This window comes from Xiphophorus couchianus, chromosome 24 (genome assembly GCF_001444195.1).
Source record: "Xiphophorus couchianus chromosome 24, X_couchianus-1.0, whole genome shotgun sequence".
Taxonomy (NCBI): Eukaryota; Metazoa; Chordata; class Actinopteri; order Cyprinodontiformes; family Poeciliidae; genus Xiphophorus; species Xiphophorus couchianus.
This window is the reverse complement of record NC_040251.1, coordinates 19,594,081-19,612,761: the sequence shown is the minus strand read 5'-3', so window position 1 is coordinate 19,612,761 and position 18,681 is coordinate 19,594,081. Positions and strand designations below refer to the sequence as shown.

The 18,681-nt window shown below is 48.3% G+C and overlaps 2 protein-coding genes across 7 annotated transcripts; both read right to left on the bottom strand.

Annotated features, from left to right (window-relative positions):
• Positions 1–14: 14 nt before the first annotated feature.
• On the bottom strand, positions 15–10,119 carry LOC114140535 (receptor-type tyrosine-protein phosphatase-like N). Of its 5 annotated transcripts, none has more exons than XM_028010536.1 (22): positions 9,949–10,119; positions 8,090–8,140; positions 6,044–6,154; positions 5,853–5,961; positions 5,648–5,780; positions 5,308–5,581; positions 5,094–5,195; positions 4,990–5,027; positions 4,723–4,862; positions 4,463–4,533; positions 4,296–4,360; positions 4,014–4,226; positions 3,456–3,728; positions 2,909–3,056; positions 2,768–2,841; positions 2,605–2,682; positions 2,399–2,518; positions 2,157–2,323; positions 1,980–2,033; positions 1,844–1,908; positions 804–877; positions 15–400 (listed from the first exon to the last, which is right to left on the bottom strand). In XM_028010536.1, exons 1-22 carry the CDS (start codon positions 10,025–10,027, stop codon positions 329–331), a joined length of 2,511 nt encoding a protein of 836 aa, XP_027866337.1. In that variant the 5' UTR covers positions 10,028–10,119; the 3' UTR covers positions 15–328. The 5 variants fall into 5 exon arrangements, with proteins under 5 accessions (XP_027866337.1, XP_027866338.1, XP_027866339.1 ...); XM_028010537.1 differs by having other exon boundaries at positions 4,990–5,024; XM_028010538.1 differs by having other exon boundaries at positions 5,648–5,762.
• Positions 10,120–10,801: 682 nt separating this feature from the next.
• On the bottom strand, positions 10,802–17,944 carry dnpep (aspartyl aminopeptidase). 2 transcript variants are annotated; one of them, XM_028010662.1, is made up of 16 exons: positions 17,826–17,941; positions 17,549–17,578; positions 17,350–17,434; positions 15,986–16,074; positions 15,810–15,923; positions 15,619–15,744; positions 13,761–13,885; positions 13,593–13,677; positions 13,418–13,525; positions 12,822–12,899; positions 12,671–12,751; positions 12,441–12,601; positions 12,207–12,246; positions 12,031–12,132; positions 11,456–11,623; positions 10,802–10,961 (listed from the first exon to the last, which is right to left on the bottom strand). In XM_028010662.1, the coding sequence occupies exons 3-16, from the start codon at positions 17,423–17,425 to the stop codon at positions 10,911–10,913; spliced, it is 1,404 nt and encodes a 467-aa protein (XP_027866463.1). In that variant the 5' UTR covers positions 17,426–17,434; positions 17,549–17,578; positions 17,826–17,941; the 3' UTR covers positions 10,802–10,910. The 2 variants fall into 2 exon arrangements, with proteins under 2 accessions (XP_027866463.1, XP_027866462.1); XM_028010661.1 differs by lacking the exon at positions 17,549–17,578 and having other exon boundaries at positions 17,826–17,944.
• Between the last annotated feature and the right edge of the window lie 737 nt (positions 17,945–18,681).

Sequence of the window (18,681 nt, the reverse complement as noted above, 5' to 3'; positions counted from 1 at the left end):
AGTCACACAGGTGCTGCAACACAAACAGATTTATTTAAGGTCACACTTAGAAAGTCAGCTTTATTTTTTATAGTTTTCTCTTGCTGGAGGTTAACGACTACATAGACGGGAAACGCACAGAGGGGGTCCATGAGCAGCAGAGGAAACCTGGAGCGGATCCAGATCCGGCTCCGCAGGTTCAGCTACAACACAACACCAGCTGTCTGGGTGGGTAAAGCTCGTGGTGCATTCACATGCACGTTTCACACAGGTTCTCCTACATGCTCCTGAACACATCGCCTAGATCGTCCTGAGTCAGTGCCGGGGGTCATCTGAGGTCGTCCAGGGGTCACTGGGGCAGCGCCTTGAGGATGGCGTTCACCTCCTCTGCAACCGCCGTCAGAGCAAACTCAAACTGGTCCTGGAGAGGAAGACAAGATGGCGGCGCTCACTTCCCCAACAAACTAATGAAGGACCACAAAACGTTTCAGTTTATTCTGTACAACGACATTAAAATAAAACAAATGGGTATAGATCTGAAATATAAACTAGGTTTATTTCTGTAAACAATATCTTTCATTTTGAGTTTATTAAGAGCAGAATTTGGGTCCCTCGGCTTCCTGCACTGAGCCCTGGTTCAGTTCCATCTGCCACCAGCAGGTGGCGGCGTGGCTCAGCTTTACACCTTTCAGAGCAGAGAAGCATTAGAAACCAGGAAGAGAATCTGCTCTAGAAACGGTTAGTTTGAAGTTTGGGGTTTTAAAGTGTGTTTAGTAAAACTGAGCTACTGTTTGGTGTATCGGGGTGGTCCGGTTCGGACTCACCTTGGTGCGGACCATCCCGGGCCGCTGGTCCCGGACGTGCTCCAGCGTAGCGGCGATGTCGATCTCCTTGACGCCTGCGGGGAACCAGAATCAGTCGGTCAGTGTCTGGAGCAGCAGCGGCCGCTTCACCCCGCATCTACTGCACCAGTGACGTGCGGTCACGGGAGGCAGGTGAGGCAGTGCCTCACCAGCCATCATGGAAAGAAAGAAAATATATAATCATAAAGTAATTTAAATTGTTATATTCATCCGGTGGTTTGTACTAAAAAATATTTATTTTTCATGTAGCTTCACCAATTTCGATTTTTATTTGTTCAAAATCGCTGAATTTTCTTATTTTCCCATTGAAATGCTTGGAAGCGATGCCGGTGAGGCAGCAGCGAGCTCTGCCTCACCTTGGATTGCGCAACCCCTGGCTCTGCGCTGGCTGCTAAGCGGAGAGAGCATGTTGCTGTACGGCGTCAATAAAATGGTTTAAACAAATTTAATATGTGAACTTATTTCCAATAATTTAGCTTATGTATATAATGTACAGTGCTTTTTGTCACCAACTGTGTTTGTGTAACGTGTTTCGTGTAATGAGCGATTATAAACGGCAGAGAACAGGTTCGTGGTGAGGCAGGCAGTTCTCTTGCCTCATGGCAGGGGGCGCTCAAGATCCCAGACGTTCGTCTTGTTCACTCCTCAACTGCCGAGTAAGTGACAGCGAGCTAGGCTAAACGATTCGGGAAGCAAGTCAAGTGCAGCGATAGATTATAATAGAGATAGTGATTTTTTTCCTCTCGCTTATCCCGACTTTCGACATGGATGACTACATTACAACACTAAAAAAGTTTTCTCAAGTGGACTTTCAATCGAAGCAGGAGATAATAACCAAAGGAAGACCAACGCCGGAGCTGAAAGGTTTGTATGTGTAAGGATGCAGAAGTGAAACATAACCTGTAAACTGCTGTCAATCTATGCATCTATTTGCAAATCTGATTCTGATGACGTCAGTGCCTCACCAGCTATGAACCTCACCGCACGTCACTGTACTGCACCTTTAGCCATGCGGTTCAGAACCATGTCGATCAGGATGTAAGTCCCGGTCCGCCCAGTGCCGTCGCTATGGAAACACAGGAAAAGCCAATCAGAAATAGTCCCTTGGTTGTAACACCTGGGATCCGCTGATTGTACCTGCAGTGAACGATGATGGGGCAGGAGCGTCCGCGGTAGCATTTATTCACCTTCCTGAGAGAGAAACGGGACACGTTAGGGATTCACACCCAGGAATGTCTCTTAGTTATGAAAACAAGTCCAATAATCCATAAAGGTTTCAGGTTGAGACCAAAGCAAACGGGGAAGCTGCAGTACCTGCGGAAGTCCAGCAGGGGGCGCGTGGAGGTAGGGATTCCCTGCGCCGGCCAGCTGAGGAAGTGGAACTGTGTGAGCGTGCGCGTCTCCTGCGTCTGCACGTTCTTCAGGTAGAAACTGCGCACCAGGAAGTCGTTACACCAGATGTGCTCCGACACCAGGTTCACCTGGAGGGGGAGTGAGAGCGGGAAGTCACACCTGGACACCTGTCCAACCTGTCCCAACTGTCCAACCTGTCCCACCTCGTAGATGTGGTAGAGGGAGGAGCCTTCATCTGGCCAGTAGCGGTCACACTGCTTCTCCCCGTCCTCCACCAGAGCCGTCATCATCACGATCACAGTGCAGCCGTTCTCCCAAACCATCTGCACACACACAGCCACACGGCCGCCATGTTTGTTCTGGATGTAGCGGGCGGCCGCCATGACGCCTGCTTCCCCTCTGATCTCACCTGCCAGAAGTCAGAGATGGTGTGTGGCAGTGGGCCCTGGGTGGCGATGTAGGCCGGCATCCTGGGGTCGTGTTCAATCTGCAAGGTCACAATGAGGTCAGGAAGAGGTCAAGCAGAGGACAGCTCCCCCACCAGAACAGGCTGTGGGTCTGAGCGGACTTACGATGGTGCTGGCGTTGACGTAATCGGAGCGAGACGGGTTGCTGTCGGCCTTCAGCTTCACCCTGGAGTGGTCATCTGCAGAACATGTGACCCGTGAGGTTCTGGTTCTACCGGGTCGGTATCAGTGTGTGGGGTAACTCACAAGGCAGCGAGTCAGGGCAGCGGTTCTTCTTGGTGTTGGCGTCGCTCTGGGCCACGGAGACGGCGCTGGGTTCTGCCTGGTAGGAGCAGAGAGCGGCCCACTCCTTCAGGAGCCGGTCCTTGTTCCGCAGGTGGTCCTCCATGTAGGCCTGGGGAGCCAGAGGAACCGGGTCGGACCGGGCTGTGTAGTTTTTAAACTTCTGCTTTTGTTCTGTTAATTCCTCCATAATCCCAGTTTTATTATTTGAGATTAAACAATATTCAGTTATGGAAACAAAGGGTGAGGGACAGGATGTGAATATTCCATGCTATCAACCGACACTGACGTCACCATGACGACGCCATGACTCCCACTGATCCAGTTAGCAAACCTTCATCTATTGGAGCTGGATGTGGGCGGAGCCTAGAGGCGGAGCTGCAGCGCAGCAGAGAGGAAGGGGGCGGAGCCTGACCAAAGCTGCTAAATGTCCTCCGGTTGAACGTCATGTTTGTGTTTGACCTTTTGAGTGATTTGACTAGGACAGAGTGTGGTGACGTGCGGTTCTGACCAGGATCATGTGACCCGTTGAGATGTCCATGTTGGCCTGCGCCGGCTCCTCGCACCAGGACGGCGTGCTGCTGTGGGAGCTGGGACTGGGCTGGGCGCCGTCGCTGAACTGGGACGACACGCTGCTCACCCTGGAGTCCGGCCCGACTCCGCCCGCCACGCCGGCCCCGCCCACTGCGCCGGCCGCGCCGCCGGCCCCGCCCACCGCGCCCAGGGCGGCGGCCTCCAGCCGGCCAAAGGCGCCTTTGGAGGCCATGTGCTGCCGACACAGATCCTGGTGACAATGTTAGCATGTTAGCATGATACATTTATCAATACACCTGGAGCAATAATCACCATTAATTGATTAATCCACTAATTCAGCAACCGATTAATCGCTAAAAAGGCAGTTTGCTGAAAAAACTGAATTATCCATTAAAATAATTTAATTTCACCCCAATCTCCCAGATTTCCATTCTGGATCCAGCTGGATCTCCCAGGATCCCTCAGCATCACTCCCTCTTCTCCGTGTCTCCAGGTAATGGGATTCACCGTCACCTGCAGGTGGGCGGAGCCTCACCTGGTACTCCTGGTGGGTGAAGCCGCCGCCGTCCGGGCCCAGGCCCAGCTTCTTGGCGGCCAGACGGTGGGCGTGGCGGCGCAGGCAGGCGATGGTCATGGCCGCCACCAGGATGCCGCCGATGCACGCCGTGGACACCAGCGTCGCGAACAGCCAGCGGGAGCCGGGCTGGACTCTGGTCGCCAGGGGCAACGACGACTTCCCTTCATCCGTCTGCACAAAAACACAGAATCCTCAGCGCTCATCATTAGAACCAGGACAGAACCAGGTTTCAGGTCTCACCTGTTCGGCGCCGCTCTGGAGAACCTTTAGGCCCGTCTCAGTCTGCAGGAAGTTCTGCCCTGCAACTGAGGACATCATCCAGGTGTCAGCAGGAAGAATGGCTCTGATTGGCTGAAGGCTTCAGATGGAGGATCTGCCTCTTGTCTATAAGCCCCGCCTCCTCTCACCTGGTTGGTGTGCAGCTGTCAGGTTCCTGGAGTTGGGTCTGGTTCTGAAGCTGACGGCCTGTCCGACCGCACTGCAGAGAAGAACCGAGTCAGAATCTTCAGATCATCGTCATGTTGATCCGTTATGATCAGTAGGACTGAGGGGTTTCTGCCCAGGGCGGCAGGGGAATGGGGCGTTCAGAGCAAGAACACTCTGGTTGTCATGACGAACAGAGTCTGACATGTGATTGGCTGAAGCGACAAGGTAGAAGCGGCCGTACCTCTGATTGGTGTGTCCAGACAGCTTGGCTCCACCTCCTGCGTCCTGATTGGCTGGCTCCTTCTGTCCTTCAGCTGGCCTGGCGGTTGGGGGCGGAGCCTCCTGCAGAGCCGCCTTATACGCCATTAAGGCTTCTGTGAGCTGATTGGTGGAGACAGGGACACATCACCTTCCACTCGTTGCCATGGTGATGACCTCTCTGAGGCCGACGCAGTAAGAAAAACTAACGGAGCCCAGACCCGGTTCTGATTGGACCAGCAGGACTCACCTTCTGCTTGGCTGCTGGACCGTCTCCCAGGTGATCTGCTGGAGGACAACAGACATTACTGACCTCTGACCTCTGACCTTTCTGACCGCAAGCCGCTCACCGACCTGCGATTCCGTCCCTATGCCCGGGGACGGAGGACGAGTCCAGCCGCACAGCAGACGGGTCCAAACCGTCCAGCAGCAGAGACAGTCTGCGCAGGGATCGCCCTGGAAACACAGAGACAGGAAAACTACAGGAAAACTCCAGACTGATCAAAAACTACAGGAAGCTCTTGCAGAACTCCAGACTGAACTACAGAGAGCCAGTCTATCGGCGGACCGTCCAGTCCTGACAGGACGTCCAGCTCCTGCTTCCTGAGCTGAGGATCCTGGGAGTTGTAGTCCTGGCTGTAGTCCAGAGGGAAGTCCAGGTCTGGCAGCAAGGAGGAGCCGGCGGCCGGCGCCCCCCGGTGGCGAGGCAGCGCCGGCGAGGAGGACAGGTAGAGGGACAGCAGGTCCTGCAGCAGCAGCCGGTCCCGGTCCAGAGCGTCGCCCCGCTGGAAGGTCGGGTTCTGGTCCAGAGAGTTGAGGGAGCGCTGCTCCTGGTTCTGGTTCTGCAGCACAGACAGCGGGTCATTTCCTGCTGCCGCCACTGGGGGGCAAGGCGAGTCTGCTCCTACCTGATGGTACGGGTCCAGTACCAGGTAGTCCAGGTACTGCTGTGTCAGCTCGGGTTCTGCTGGACCTCCAGGGTCCGGTTCTGTCTGAGGGGCCGGGCCCAGCAGCCTGGAGGACCTGGGGAACCAAACGGACCTGGGTTGACTGGTTAACGGGTCTCCTAATGGTTCAGACTTGTTATTAGACCCGTTAACTGGTTCTCCTTACGGTTTGGGCGGGTTCTCCTCCGGATCCGGGTCCAGAACCAGGTCGGTAGGAACCCAGCTCAGCTCCCGACTGATGATGGACTGGGTCAGCTCATCCTTCCAGGTCAGACCTGGAGGTCACATGACACAGTGTAACTCTGGTGGGCGGGGCCTAACTCCTCCGTTGTGGGCGGGGCCTACAGTCAAACTCACCTTGAACCATCAGGTCCTTCAGGACTTCCTGCATCCGCAGCAGAACCGGGCCGGAGACTCGGTACCGGACCGGCTTCTGGTCTGGAGCGCGGCACTGGCCCAACAGGCCGTCTGGACGGGACAACACGCAAGGTCAGCCTGGTTCTGAAGGATGACCCAGGGGAAGCCCACAGCATGATGCTGCCACCTCCATGCTCTCTGTTCAGTGCTGGACTGGTTTGACTGGGTCAGCTAGTTGCTGCAGAACCCGTAAATGATTCACCAGGGTCTGGAACGGTCACCATGGTTACATGCTGACACTCAGACACGGGTTTACATTTAGCATGAACCCATTTGCACTGATCATTAGCTTTGTAACCATAGCAACAGCAGAGTCAGGTCTGCTGCAGGCTGCGCTGACTCACCACCACCAACATGAGGGAAACTCCGGCTGCTGATGTCGCCGTTGTCATGGAGACGGAGAGGCACATAGTTTACTCTGCTGAGGCTTCAGTCATCTCTGCTTTATTAAACATTAGCTTCATTAGCTACGAGCTTCATTAGCTACCAGCTTGCTTAGCTTCTAGATTCATGAGCTTCATTAACTACTAGCTTCATTAGCTACCAGCTTGCTTAGCTTCTAGATTCATAAGCTTCATTAGATACTAGCTTTGTAAGCTACTAGCTTCATTAGCTACCAGCTTGCTTAGCTTCAAGATTCATAAGCTTCATTAGATACTAGCTTTGTTAGCTACTAGCTTCATTAGCTTCTAGCTTAATTACCTACTAGCTTGCTTAGCTTCAAGATTCATAAGCTTTGCTAGATACTAGCTTCGTTAGCTACTAGCTTCATTAGAAACTACCTTTTTTAGCTTCAATAGCTACTAGCTTCATTAGCCACTAGCTTCATTAGAAACTAGCTTCTTTAGCTTCATTCGCTACTAGCTTCATTAGAAACTAGCTTCTTTAGCTTCATTAGCTACTAGCTTCTTTAGCTTCTAGCTTCATTAACCAGTACCTTCTTTAGTTTCATTAGCTACTAGCTTCATTAGAAACTAGCTTAATTAGCTTCATTAGCTACTAGCTTCATTAGCTTCATTAGTTACTAGCTTCATTAGCTACTAGCTTCATTAGCAACTTGCTTCTTTAGCTTCATTAGAAACTAGCTTCATTAGCTACTAGCTTCATTAGCAACTTGCTTCTTTAGCTTCATTAGAAACTAGCTTCATTAGCTTCATTAGCTACTAGTTTAATTAGAAACTAGCTTCATTAGAAACTAGCTTCATTAGCTACTAGCTTCATTAGCCACTAGTTTCTTTAGCTTCATTAGAAACTAGCTTCTTTAGCTTCATTCGCTACTAGCTTCATTAGCCACTGGCTTCTTTAGCTTCATTAGCTACTAGCTTCATTAGAAACTAGCTTCTTTAGCTTCATTAGCTACTAGCTTCATTAGAAACTAGCTTCTTTAGCTTCTAGCTTCATTAACCAGTACCTTCTTTAGCTTCATTAGCTACTAGCTTCATTAGAAACTAGCTTCTTTAGCTTCATTAGCTACTAGCTTCATTAGAAACTAGCTTCTTTAGCTTCTAGCTTCATTAACCAGTACCTTCTTTAGCTTCATTAGCTACTAGCTTCATTAGAAACTAGCTTCATTAGCTTCATTAGAAACTAGCTTCATTAGCTTCATTAGCTACTAGCTTCATTAGAAACTAGCTTAATTAGCCACTAGCTTCATTAGCTTCCTACAGAGAAAAGCAAAAACCTGAAAATAATCAACAATATAATAAATATTAAATTGTCTCCTCTCTTCCAGTTTTCTGTGGGGGTTTTTTCTTGCTGACTAAATGTTCATGAATTGTGGTTTGGGTTTTCTAAATGCAGTAAATGATTTTGGATGAGCAGAAGGGTTTTTCTCTGGAATGTTCTCCTGTCTTTGCCCTTTTGAAGAGTCGCTAACAGAACTCAGTCTGCTGGAGTCCACAGAAAGAATCCGTCTCTTCCTGTGATCTGCAGCAGATTCCTCTGGATTTGATCTGTTATGATGAACCTGAGTTACTTTAAACTGACCGTTGCTGCAGAGCTGACCTCTGGGACAGATCTTCTTCTCAAACAAACAACCTGCAGAAAAAATTAAAAAACACAAAAACATTCAAATCAAAGTTAGGTTTTCATTTATCCCAAATATCCCAGAAATATCACCATGGAAACCAGGTGAGGCGACATTTCACAGTGATGACGTCATCTGAATGTTTTTCTACTAGAAACGCCTCCGGTCTCCATGGCAACGCAAGACAGCTGGTCGCCACGGCAACGTCGGTTTCCAGCAGCCCCAGTTGGACTCAGTCAGCGCTCTGTTATCGACTAATTGAGCCTGATGACGTCCGGAGGGACAGATCAGCTTTAACGTCAGTGACATTTATTCTGAAAGTCCAGATAAAACCTCTTCCTGTTTTAAAACCACAGTTATGATGGCTGCCATCATATAAACAGGAACAACCTGACACTGAAAAGTGCTGAGTCGGTGGTTGCTATGGCAACTCCCACTTCTCTGGACACAAACAGCAGCTGGATTAAAACCAGAATGAACCTGAATATTTATCCCAGAATGAGAGGAAGGACGTTTCACCTGCAGGTCCTTCATCAGTTAGAGACACATAAACAGAAATACATTAAAATAAAAGATCAGAGCGGGAAACTGCAACTTCCTGTTAGCGGCTCAACATGAAGGCTGTTTGTGATTTGTAACAAAACAGCCACACTGTTGATTCTGGTTCATTAAACTCTCTGTCATCACATCAATCTATGGAGTCTGAAGGAAAAGAGTTGGATAACCTGAAGAGAAAACGCTTTTATGAACAATATATGTTTAGAATCAAACCCACACAGTTTGTTTCATTTAATTTAGTAAATTAAAAGCACTGAATTTAGCTGAAGCTAACCACTAATTAGCATTAACACACAATCAGTTCATCTGTGATTGATTAATGTTTACAGAAAGAAATGAACAACTATTTAAAACACGGTGGAGATACTGATTAATCTGAAAATAAAACCGGAAATGTGTCTGATTGGAAACTAAAGATAGTAGAACATGTTGGGATGGTTCACTCTGACTAGTATTTAGGATCTAGTTTAATCTTCCTGATCATTAATATGAACGCCAGCCAGCATGTTGTTTCGGATCTACATGTGACTTTATGGAATAACTGGAGATGTTTTCTCATGTTAAAGGTCAGAAATCATGAATCGATAACCAATCACCTGGTCAGGCCTGACGCTGTCCGCGGTGCTGAAACATCATCAGCTATGACTCATAACTGCGTGACGTATGTTTCACCAACCCGCAACACAAACACGCATTTCAAAGCTGCTGCGGGATCTGAAGCTGCGGGGAGCGGAGGATTTCCTGTTGTCACAAACTGGGACCAGTTCAGATCTGGGAAATCCGTCTGGTTTTATAGAAACGACCCATTCAGTCAGTCAGAGATGGTTTCCATTAATATAATGATAATGGTAATAATGATAATAATAATAATAATAATAATGATAATAATGATAATAATGATAATAATAATAATGATAATAATGATAATAATGATAATAATAATAATAATAATGCTTTCTGACAGCAGCTTCAAATTCAATCCGTCCAACTCCGAGTCTCTGCTTCCCCTCGGATCCACATGAACTCAGATCCAGATGTTGGTCACTGATGGCGCCACAGCAGAGCAGGAAACGCAGAACAGACTGGGCTTCAAGCCGGGTCCGGTTCTGGTTCCGACTGACATTAATCCGGTTTCATCCAGAATAAAAGCAAACATCTTCCAGAGAAACAAAGTGTCTCATTTTAATAGTCCAACTCTCTCCAGGCGGCCAGTCATCCACATGACGGACCGAACCGGAGCCGGAGCCGGGCCGGGTCTTACCGTGTCGGGCGGCCGAGCAGAGGCGGCAGGAGGCGGTGAGGAGGAGGCAGAGGGCGGCGCAGAGCCGCGGAGACATCATGGCAGCTCCGGTAGACCCGGTAGATCCGGCAGGAGGAAGCTGCTGCTCTTCATGTCTGAGGAAGAGGAGGAGGAGGAAGAGCAGCCAGCAGGGGGCGCTACACCGCAACAACTACAGCTGAAGAAGCAGATAGATTTAGAAAAGAAATTAATTTAGGATCAATAAGGCAGAAATATTAATATGACCGATTTATATTTACATCGACATCCTTCATTTCACTGATGATGCATTTGTACCTGAGCTGCCAGCAGCTTCGTAACACACACACACACACACACCCCTACACCCCCCCCCCCTACACACACACGCTCCCCCACACCCCGACACACACACGCACCCCCACACACATACACCCCTATACACACCCCACACACACCCCGAAACACACACACAGCTGCTCCTCCCTTCAGCGTCGCAGTAAAAACTTCAGAACAACTTTGGGAGCGTCGGCTAAAGCTAAACATAACTGAAAACACGGTGGAGGCAGCATCATGCTGTGGGATCCTGTGAATGTTTGCAAATATTTATTTAAAATCCAACTGGGAAAATATCTGAACATAACCAGCTATAACTGGTAACTATGGGAGCTGTGAAGGGACATTCAGTTTCCAGGATAAAGTGGATTATTGCAGAAGCTGCAGGTCTCTGTCCCCCCTCCCCCACCCGATGCTGCAGCCATGGCAGCCAGCGCTCTGCTGGCTGCAGCATCGCCTCAACCTGCAGCTGCTGAGGAGGAAGAAACAGACACAACTAAAATAAAAACACCCAGACTGATCCAGATTCATCAACTTTATTTCTGAAGCTGATCAATAAAATCTTTCAGATAAAATCAGAGTCACTTCCTGTCATCCACAGGAAGTGGAGAGCCGAGGTCGTCCTGTCCTCAGTCGACGACCAGAGAGTTCCTGATGGACGGAAACAGCTCAAAGAAACCCTGGGGACCAAGCAGACAAGAAGTGGTGGTAAACAACAGGAAGTGGATAGAAAAGCCACAGGAAGTGGAGATGAACCCCCATCAGGCTAAACTGAGTGAGGATCTCCATCTGCCACCAAATGGGAGGCCATGGTTGTTTACGTCTGTTTCCCAGACAACGGCTGGTTGTTTAACACAAACACAGGCTGACTGCAGGTCACGTGATCATCAGCTAAACCAGCTGCTCCGAGTCTGAAACTCCTTCATCCTCCATCTGACTACCAGACGGACAGTGGCAGGAAAACATCCAGAAGACAAAACATAGTCTGGTGTGAAAACTGTGACATGTTCCAGCAGCCATGAGAGGCATGGAAACATTTATGAGTCTCCAGGCATCGGGTTCATTTAGGAGATTACACATGTTTAAGAAAGGTTATTTACTGAGTTACTACGGCAACACCATCAGGTCAAAATGGCTGCTGAGCTTTCAGCTGTTTAACCCAGAAACCGCTCACCTTGAACAGGGCGGTGCTCTGCAGCACGCTGGAGGTGCAGCACATCTCCCGGATGGAGTGCATGGCCAGCTGCGGCGCTCCGATGTCGGCCACGGGGACGCCGAGCCGCGCCGCCAGGATGGGGCCGATGGTCGTCCCACAGGGGCTGTCGTTACGCACCATCACATCCTGTAGGGGGCCACACAGACAGGAAGTCTTATTCTGAAAGGACTCCAGGGATTTAACATGGGTTAGTTTGTCCTCTAGTGGTCGTTAGGGTGAACTGCAGGCGGTCTGAGCTGATTTCATCCACTGTTTCTGTCTTTGCTTCCATGTCTACAGTTTACTTTATTTAGACCGTTCTGTAGAAAGTGTTAATGAAGTGAATTCAGTGCAGATATAGAGCTAAGAAAGTTAGCGAGTTAGCATAGCTGTTAGCTCCAGCTAGCTCCATCATGGTTCAGGATGTTCAGGTTAACTGATGTAGATGTGACATGTGATCTATCAGCTTTGAGGCTAACAGGAAGTGGGTGTGGCTAACAGGAAGCAGGTGTGGCTAACAGGAAGCGGGTGTGGCTAACAGGAAGCGGGTGTACCTGCAGCGGCACTCCGACGCGGCTCGCCACCTCCCGGACCACGCAGGCGGTGACGGCGGTGGTGGCGTAGCGCTGGTTGCTGTTGAACTTGATGACTGGGCCCTGAAAGCAGAGAGGCCTTCAGTAAAAGCTGCTCCTATTGGACGGTGAGGCGGCCAATCAGGATACAGACTGACCTTGTGGAAAGCTGGCCGGTGGTTCTCTTCATGCTTCTCCCTGAGGAAACAAGCACAGCTCCAGGTTAGCAGCTGGTTGGTCAACATTTACCTAGTTAACAACAGACTGGATCCAGCAGCCCGCAGCATGATGCTGCCTCCGCCAGCAGCTGCCTGAAAGCCCGGTCCGGGTGAAATGTTTGGAGCAAAGCGGATCCAGCCGTTGCCGTTAAACGATTCCATGACCAGACTGACGTGTAGTTGGGGTGAACGGCGTGCGCCATGTCGGCGCTGATCATGAAGGAGCGCGGCGCCGCCTGCTGGAAGGCGCTGGGGTTGCGGGTGGAGGCGGCCAGCCGGCTGAGGATCAGCTCCGTCAGGTTGGACTGGGCTCCCTGGGCGCTCTCTGACCCCACCTGCGGCAGACGCAGAGGTCACCGAGGGGCCGGGGGTCGGGTCAGAGGTCGGCGGCCGAGTCAACTCACCTCCTCGTTGTCGAACAGAGTGATCATCCTGACGTTGGGGTCAGAGGTCAGAGAGTCGGCGCAGCAGGACTCCAGCAGGCCCTGAAAGACGGAGCAGATGGAGGAAACGCTCTGCAGCGGGTGGAGCTGCAGCTGCAGTACCGGCTCTGACCTGCAGGGCGCAGTAGCAGCTGTGCAGGTTGTCCAGACGGGGAGAGAAGATGAACTCCTCGTAGACTCCTCCTAGAGCCTGCAGGGAAACCTGGAGGTCAGGACCAGCACGGGCCGGCCCAAAGCACACGCAGCATGGGCGCCAGGAGGCCGCGGGCGCCAGGAGGCCGCGGGCGCCACAATATGGCAGAAAATAATGACTTTCATTTCAATTCTGCACTAATTCAGCTGCAGAGCAAAAATATATGAAATAAAACGTCTAATAATAATAATAATAATTGACTTTGTTCCTGCAGACAACTCAGACACATTCCTGCTGCTTTAGTTTTGTACCAACATGTAGCGTAGCGCTAGCTTAGCTACTCAATATGCAGCCTAGCCAGTTCTTCTTCATTGCTTTCATTCAGCCGAACCTTCGGCGGCCTAATCAAAGGCCGTCCTGCTCACAGTGACGTTTAGTTTGACTGTTTCACTCAAAACATTTCAAATAAGCAACAGCAGGTGACAACATGGCGGCCGGCCCGTTTCTGACGGCGCCAACATGGCGGCTCGTGAATGTCTGATCTCCATGGTAACCGACAGGAAGTGCAGACTCACCGCCGGCTGCGTGTCGACCAGACACAGCTCAAAGTCCAGCAGAGAGTCCGGCTGAACGCCCAGCTCCGAACACAGAACCCTGACCAGGGCGGGGTGGTGCTTGTCAGCCTGGACCCAAACAGAACCAGGATCAGAACCAGAACCAGAACCGGGCCAGGCGTCGTAAAGAACTCACCGTGTTGGCGGCAGACGAAGCGTCTCCAGACGAAGACGATCCGGTCTCCAGCTCCTCCTGGACCGCCGTGCCGAGGATGGGAACCCTGAAACCAACACGGTGCGTTCACTGCAGCTGGGAAATCACAGACACCTTCACGTTCCGTATCCGTCCCCGAGTTGGGCTCACAGGTGGTTCTCCTTGTTGGGGCCGAAGGCGTCGTTCACGTCGCGCTGCAGGTGGATGGCCAGGTGAGGCACCCGGAGCAGAGGGCGGGGCACGTGGACCAGGCGCTGGACCAGCTGGCCGTCGCTCTGCAGAGGAAGAGGAGGAGGAGGAAGAGCGACTCGTCATGCAGGAAAAAACTCAAGTTTTACTTTATTTTTCATTCCTGCAACATTAAGAGAAAAAAACAGGAGAAGTTTCTGTTATTTTTATTAAAAAGATTATTTCTTTTTAATCATTACTTTTTTGTTTTCTTTTAATTTACTTCATTATTATTGTTAAGAAAATATTTTTATTTACTGTTTTATCTGTTTTCATAATGACAGAAAACTATTTCTTGGACATTTTTTGTTCACCTATGATGATGTTTTATGTAATATTACTAGTAATATTTCATAATTACTAGGGAACGTGGGAAATTTTTTTCTTTTGCGTTCCCTTGCAAAACTGTGCTGGTCAGTTATGCAGCATAATTTAATAATTAGCATAATAATAATAAGCATAATTGAATACTGTAAGCCTTTCTTACGGTGGGCGCCGTACTTTATGCTTTAATAAAACTTTATGTGAGGTTTTTCCATCAATGTTAGAATCTTTTTGTGAAATATCTGAAGTTTTATATCTTTCTTTAGGATAGAAAGGCGCCATAAAAACCTGTAATATAAACAGAAACCTTCTGTAAGTAGGAAAGAAATAAAAATACATTATAATTTGGACTATTTCTGAGTTATTATAGCGGGTAATAAATCATCTGACAGTTTTGATTGTGTCTCTGTTGTTCTAGTCTGAATAGTTTAAAGAGCTGCTTTCAGTTCCATCTTAGCCTTAACAGACATAAACATGCAGGAAAAAATAAATCGATTTTCAATCAGTGTTTTGCACCAAACAGTTTTTACTGTTAACAAGTTTTTATTATTAAAAACACAACAAACTAATGATGGTAAAGGGATTAACTCTGGGTTAACTCGGGGAATCTCATCTGTCCGTTTATCAATCAACTCCAAACCTTTTCTTTGTTCTGTCACAATTATCGATTTATTCCATTTTGATGATCAGGCTCCAAACTTTGCCAGGACTGACCGCCCCGCTCACCGCTTCCTCATACACACAAAGCCAGTATCCTTCCCATTCACACCTGGTGACGTCACTCCCACGTCGACACACCTAAGTGTCAAAGCCTCCTGCTGCTGTCATATCAATAATTACTTATTTCATTCATAAGGCTCTTACAGAGCCTCAGTGAAAACTTGTTTATTATTATTAACTGTTTGGTGTAAAACACTGATTGAAAATCGATTTATTTTTTCCTGCATGTTTATGTCTGTTAAGGCTAAGATGGAACTGAAAGCAGCTCTTTAAACCATTCAGACTAGAACAACAGAGACACAATCAAAACTGTCAGATGATTTATTACCCGCGATAATAACTCAGAAATATAGTTTGGATGTATTTTTATTTCTTTCCTACTTACGGAAAGTTTCTGTTTATATCGTAGGTTTGTGGTGCCTTTCTATCCTAAAGAAAGATATAAAACTTCAGATATTTCACAAAAAGATACTAACATTGATGGAAAAACCTCACATAACCTTATATTAAAGCATAAAGTACGGCGCCCACCGTAAGAAAGGCTTACAGTATTCAATTATGCTGCATAACTGACCAGTACAGAAAAAAATCCCCCATGTTCCCTAGAGGCTCCATATTATATAAATAATAGACAATTTCTTTTCTATTTCCATTAATCTGAATAAAGAACGTTCCTCCTGTCACAGTGCAGCAGACCGGAGCTCTGGCGCCCCCTGCTGCTCCCAGGCTGAACTACCTTCACCATGACGCGGCCGGCCACCGTCAGGTCTCGGTCGAACCAGGTGTTCCAGATGCCGCCGCCGTAGCACTCCACGCCCACCTGCAGCACGCCCTGCTTCGTCCTCTTGGAGCGCGGCTTCACCTGCAACAGGAAGCAGCTGCAGCACCTGGTGGAGGCGATGGGACGGGCGGGGTCGGAGGTCGTACCCTGAGGCAGGGGCTGTCGGTGTGCGCTCCGATCATGGAGAAACCATTTTCTGGCAGATACTTTCCTCCCACGGCGAAGGCGATCAGGCTGGAGAAATTCCTCGTCACAAAATACTGCAGAGAAGATCTTTGTTAGCTTCCACCCGCTAGCTCCCTGACCTTTGACCCCGACCCACCTTGCTGGCCGGCTTGATGTCCCACTGCTCCGTCTCCTTCAGCTCGGTGAAACCGGCCTCCAGCAGGCGCCGTCTGCACTCCTCCACCACTGCAGGAAACCACAGAAGAAGAAGAAGCCGTTGCTATGGTGATTAATACGGTGAACAGAGAGAGGGTCAAAGGGCAGGAAGATTGGGACCCATCTGTTCCTTCTTTATCTTATCTGGAGCTCAAAGTCACCGGACCAGAACCGGGTCGGCTTCCTGCTGACTCAACAGAACCGCTGGAGCCACCACCAAACCCAACTGGGTCAATCAGAACCTGGAGCTGAGAACTACCACCCACCAGGGTTAACCTGGAAGTCAAACTGTACGAGGAAAAGAACCAGAACCAGACGTTTTTATTTATAATCCTAATGTTTATATTAGAGAAAACTAATAACTCTCAGAAACCCATCAGCTGGAACTAAAACCCAAACCCAACAGAACTTGGTATGAAACGGGTGCAGAATCTAGAAATGTTTTTCTATATCGGTCCAAAAGGCTGCAGTTACTCCCCCTGACCTGCAGGAGGCGCCACACATGGAGTCAGCCAAACACAACAGAGTACTGAGGCTCTGCTGCAGCCGCAACACAACCAGAACCTCCAGTCTGCTGTGGCTTAGGGTCAAAGGTCAGGTTAGTGCTGTCGCCATGGATACAAGAGGAACTTGTTTTAATAAATAAACATCTATGTTCTCCTGAAATTGTGGCAGAGCGAAACGGTTAAAAACGTTCTGGACTGACATCAACTCCAGATTGATGTTCAGAAACCATGGCAACCGATTTAACACGACCGCAAGCATCATCATCATCATCAGCAGCATATGCAGTTAAATTAATCTGCATTTCCCCCAAAGGGAAGCTAAATGTCTCTGTAGATGGGGATGCTGTGGCTGCGCTCCAGTAGCAGTCAGCGTTCCAACTCATCTGCAGAGGCCTCTGACTGAAGACTGCTGCTGTATGATGATTACAACACGCTAACCTGTCTCGCTGGTTGTACAGGATAGTTTGGTTACAAAGATGTTGGAGAGGTTTGGATAAAACTTCTCATGTTCAACCCCTCTGGGATTTGGGGTCAAAGTTCAGGTATTATTTTAGGTTTTGAGCTGATAATTCAATAGCAGCATGTGGCAGCTTCTTGTGAATTAATTACTCTAAAATGTTTGCCGAGTTCAAAACGCAGCTATAAAGAGTTAGGAAAGTGACAATGATAATAATTATTGCTTTTAAAACGCGCTGAGAATAAAGAAGTGTTTAAATTCAGACATTTCTGAACGGGGTTCAGTGTGACGCCTCTCGGATTTTTCCAAATGCTAAACATCGCACTTTTCTCCAGACCTTACCATGATACGGAGACACTCCTCTGTTGACAAACTGCAGAAACTCCTTGGCTGCTGCCTGCACTGCTTCTTTCTTCATGATTAAAGTCTGAAAAACACCCAATAAAGAGCAATAAAAGTCAGAATCAAAGCTGCGCAGGGTCATCAGATCCGAGTCACGAGCCTTAGACTCCGGGGAGATGAAACAGCTTGAAAAACTTACTTTTTAGGGGTAACAGATACAAACTTCCACCTGAAGGACACAACCAATAAATATAAAGTGGATTAAAATGATAAAAATCTATTTAAGATTTAAGTTGAAAGGAAAAGTGGCGTGCGTCCGATAAAGGAATCACCGGCTAGCTAATCTGAAAAACAAAGCGACTCTCTCCGATTTTCCTGCTTTTCTTGTTCTGCCGACCAGTCAACTCGGCTTTCAGCGAGGAAATAACACCTCCCACATAACCCACACGTTAGATAATCATTTTTATAACGCTTACCAGCATGAATTACACTTTCAAAGTCTAAACTCCACCGCAGCGACAGAGGAAAGAGATAAACGACGTTTGCAATCACAGACCCTCAGCGCCACCCAGCGGCCAGGAGGTGACATGGCACGTTATCAGGAGAAAAACAGATTTCTGATGTTTTTGATTTTTTAAATTACACTTAATGTTTTAGATCATAAACAAAATTTTAATTTTAAAACAAAGAGAACTAAATTAAACAAAAAGGCTAGTTTAAAAATAAATTATATAATTTATTAATAGAATAATCTGTCCAAACAAACACAGCTGCATATGAAACATTTAATTTTCCTCCTTGCTGCATCATGAATTAAATGTGATCAGAGTATTTTGGGGGCAAGTTGAAATGTCTTCCCCAGTGTGGTGGACACATCAGGAAGTCCACCTTTATATGGATCCAAGTCAAGCAAACAAATGATAGAAAAATATGTCAAAATGTCAAATTAACACCTTCATTGTGAAAGTTTGCTCATTATTTAAAAGAAAATGACCACAAACCACCAGTAATCCTCCTGCTTTGAACATTTCTGTTTATCCTCAGACGGTTCTCACTTCATCATCACAGGAAGCTGCCTTATAAGGACAGGAAGAGGAGGAGGAGGAGGAGGAGGAAGAGGAGGAGGAGGAAGGCTCAGGCGGAGAGAAGGTGATGTTTACCTCAGCTGTCAGCTCGCATCTTCTTCAGCTCTGAAGAAAACCAGAGGGATGAATGTACACACACACACACACACACACACACACACACCCACACACACACACACACACACGCTCAGCCTCTATTAATAGCTGTGAGAGCAGCAGGATGGAGCGTTGAACCCGATCAGATCAC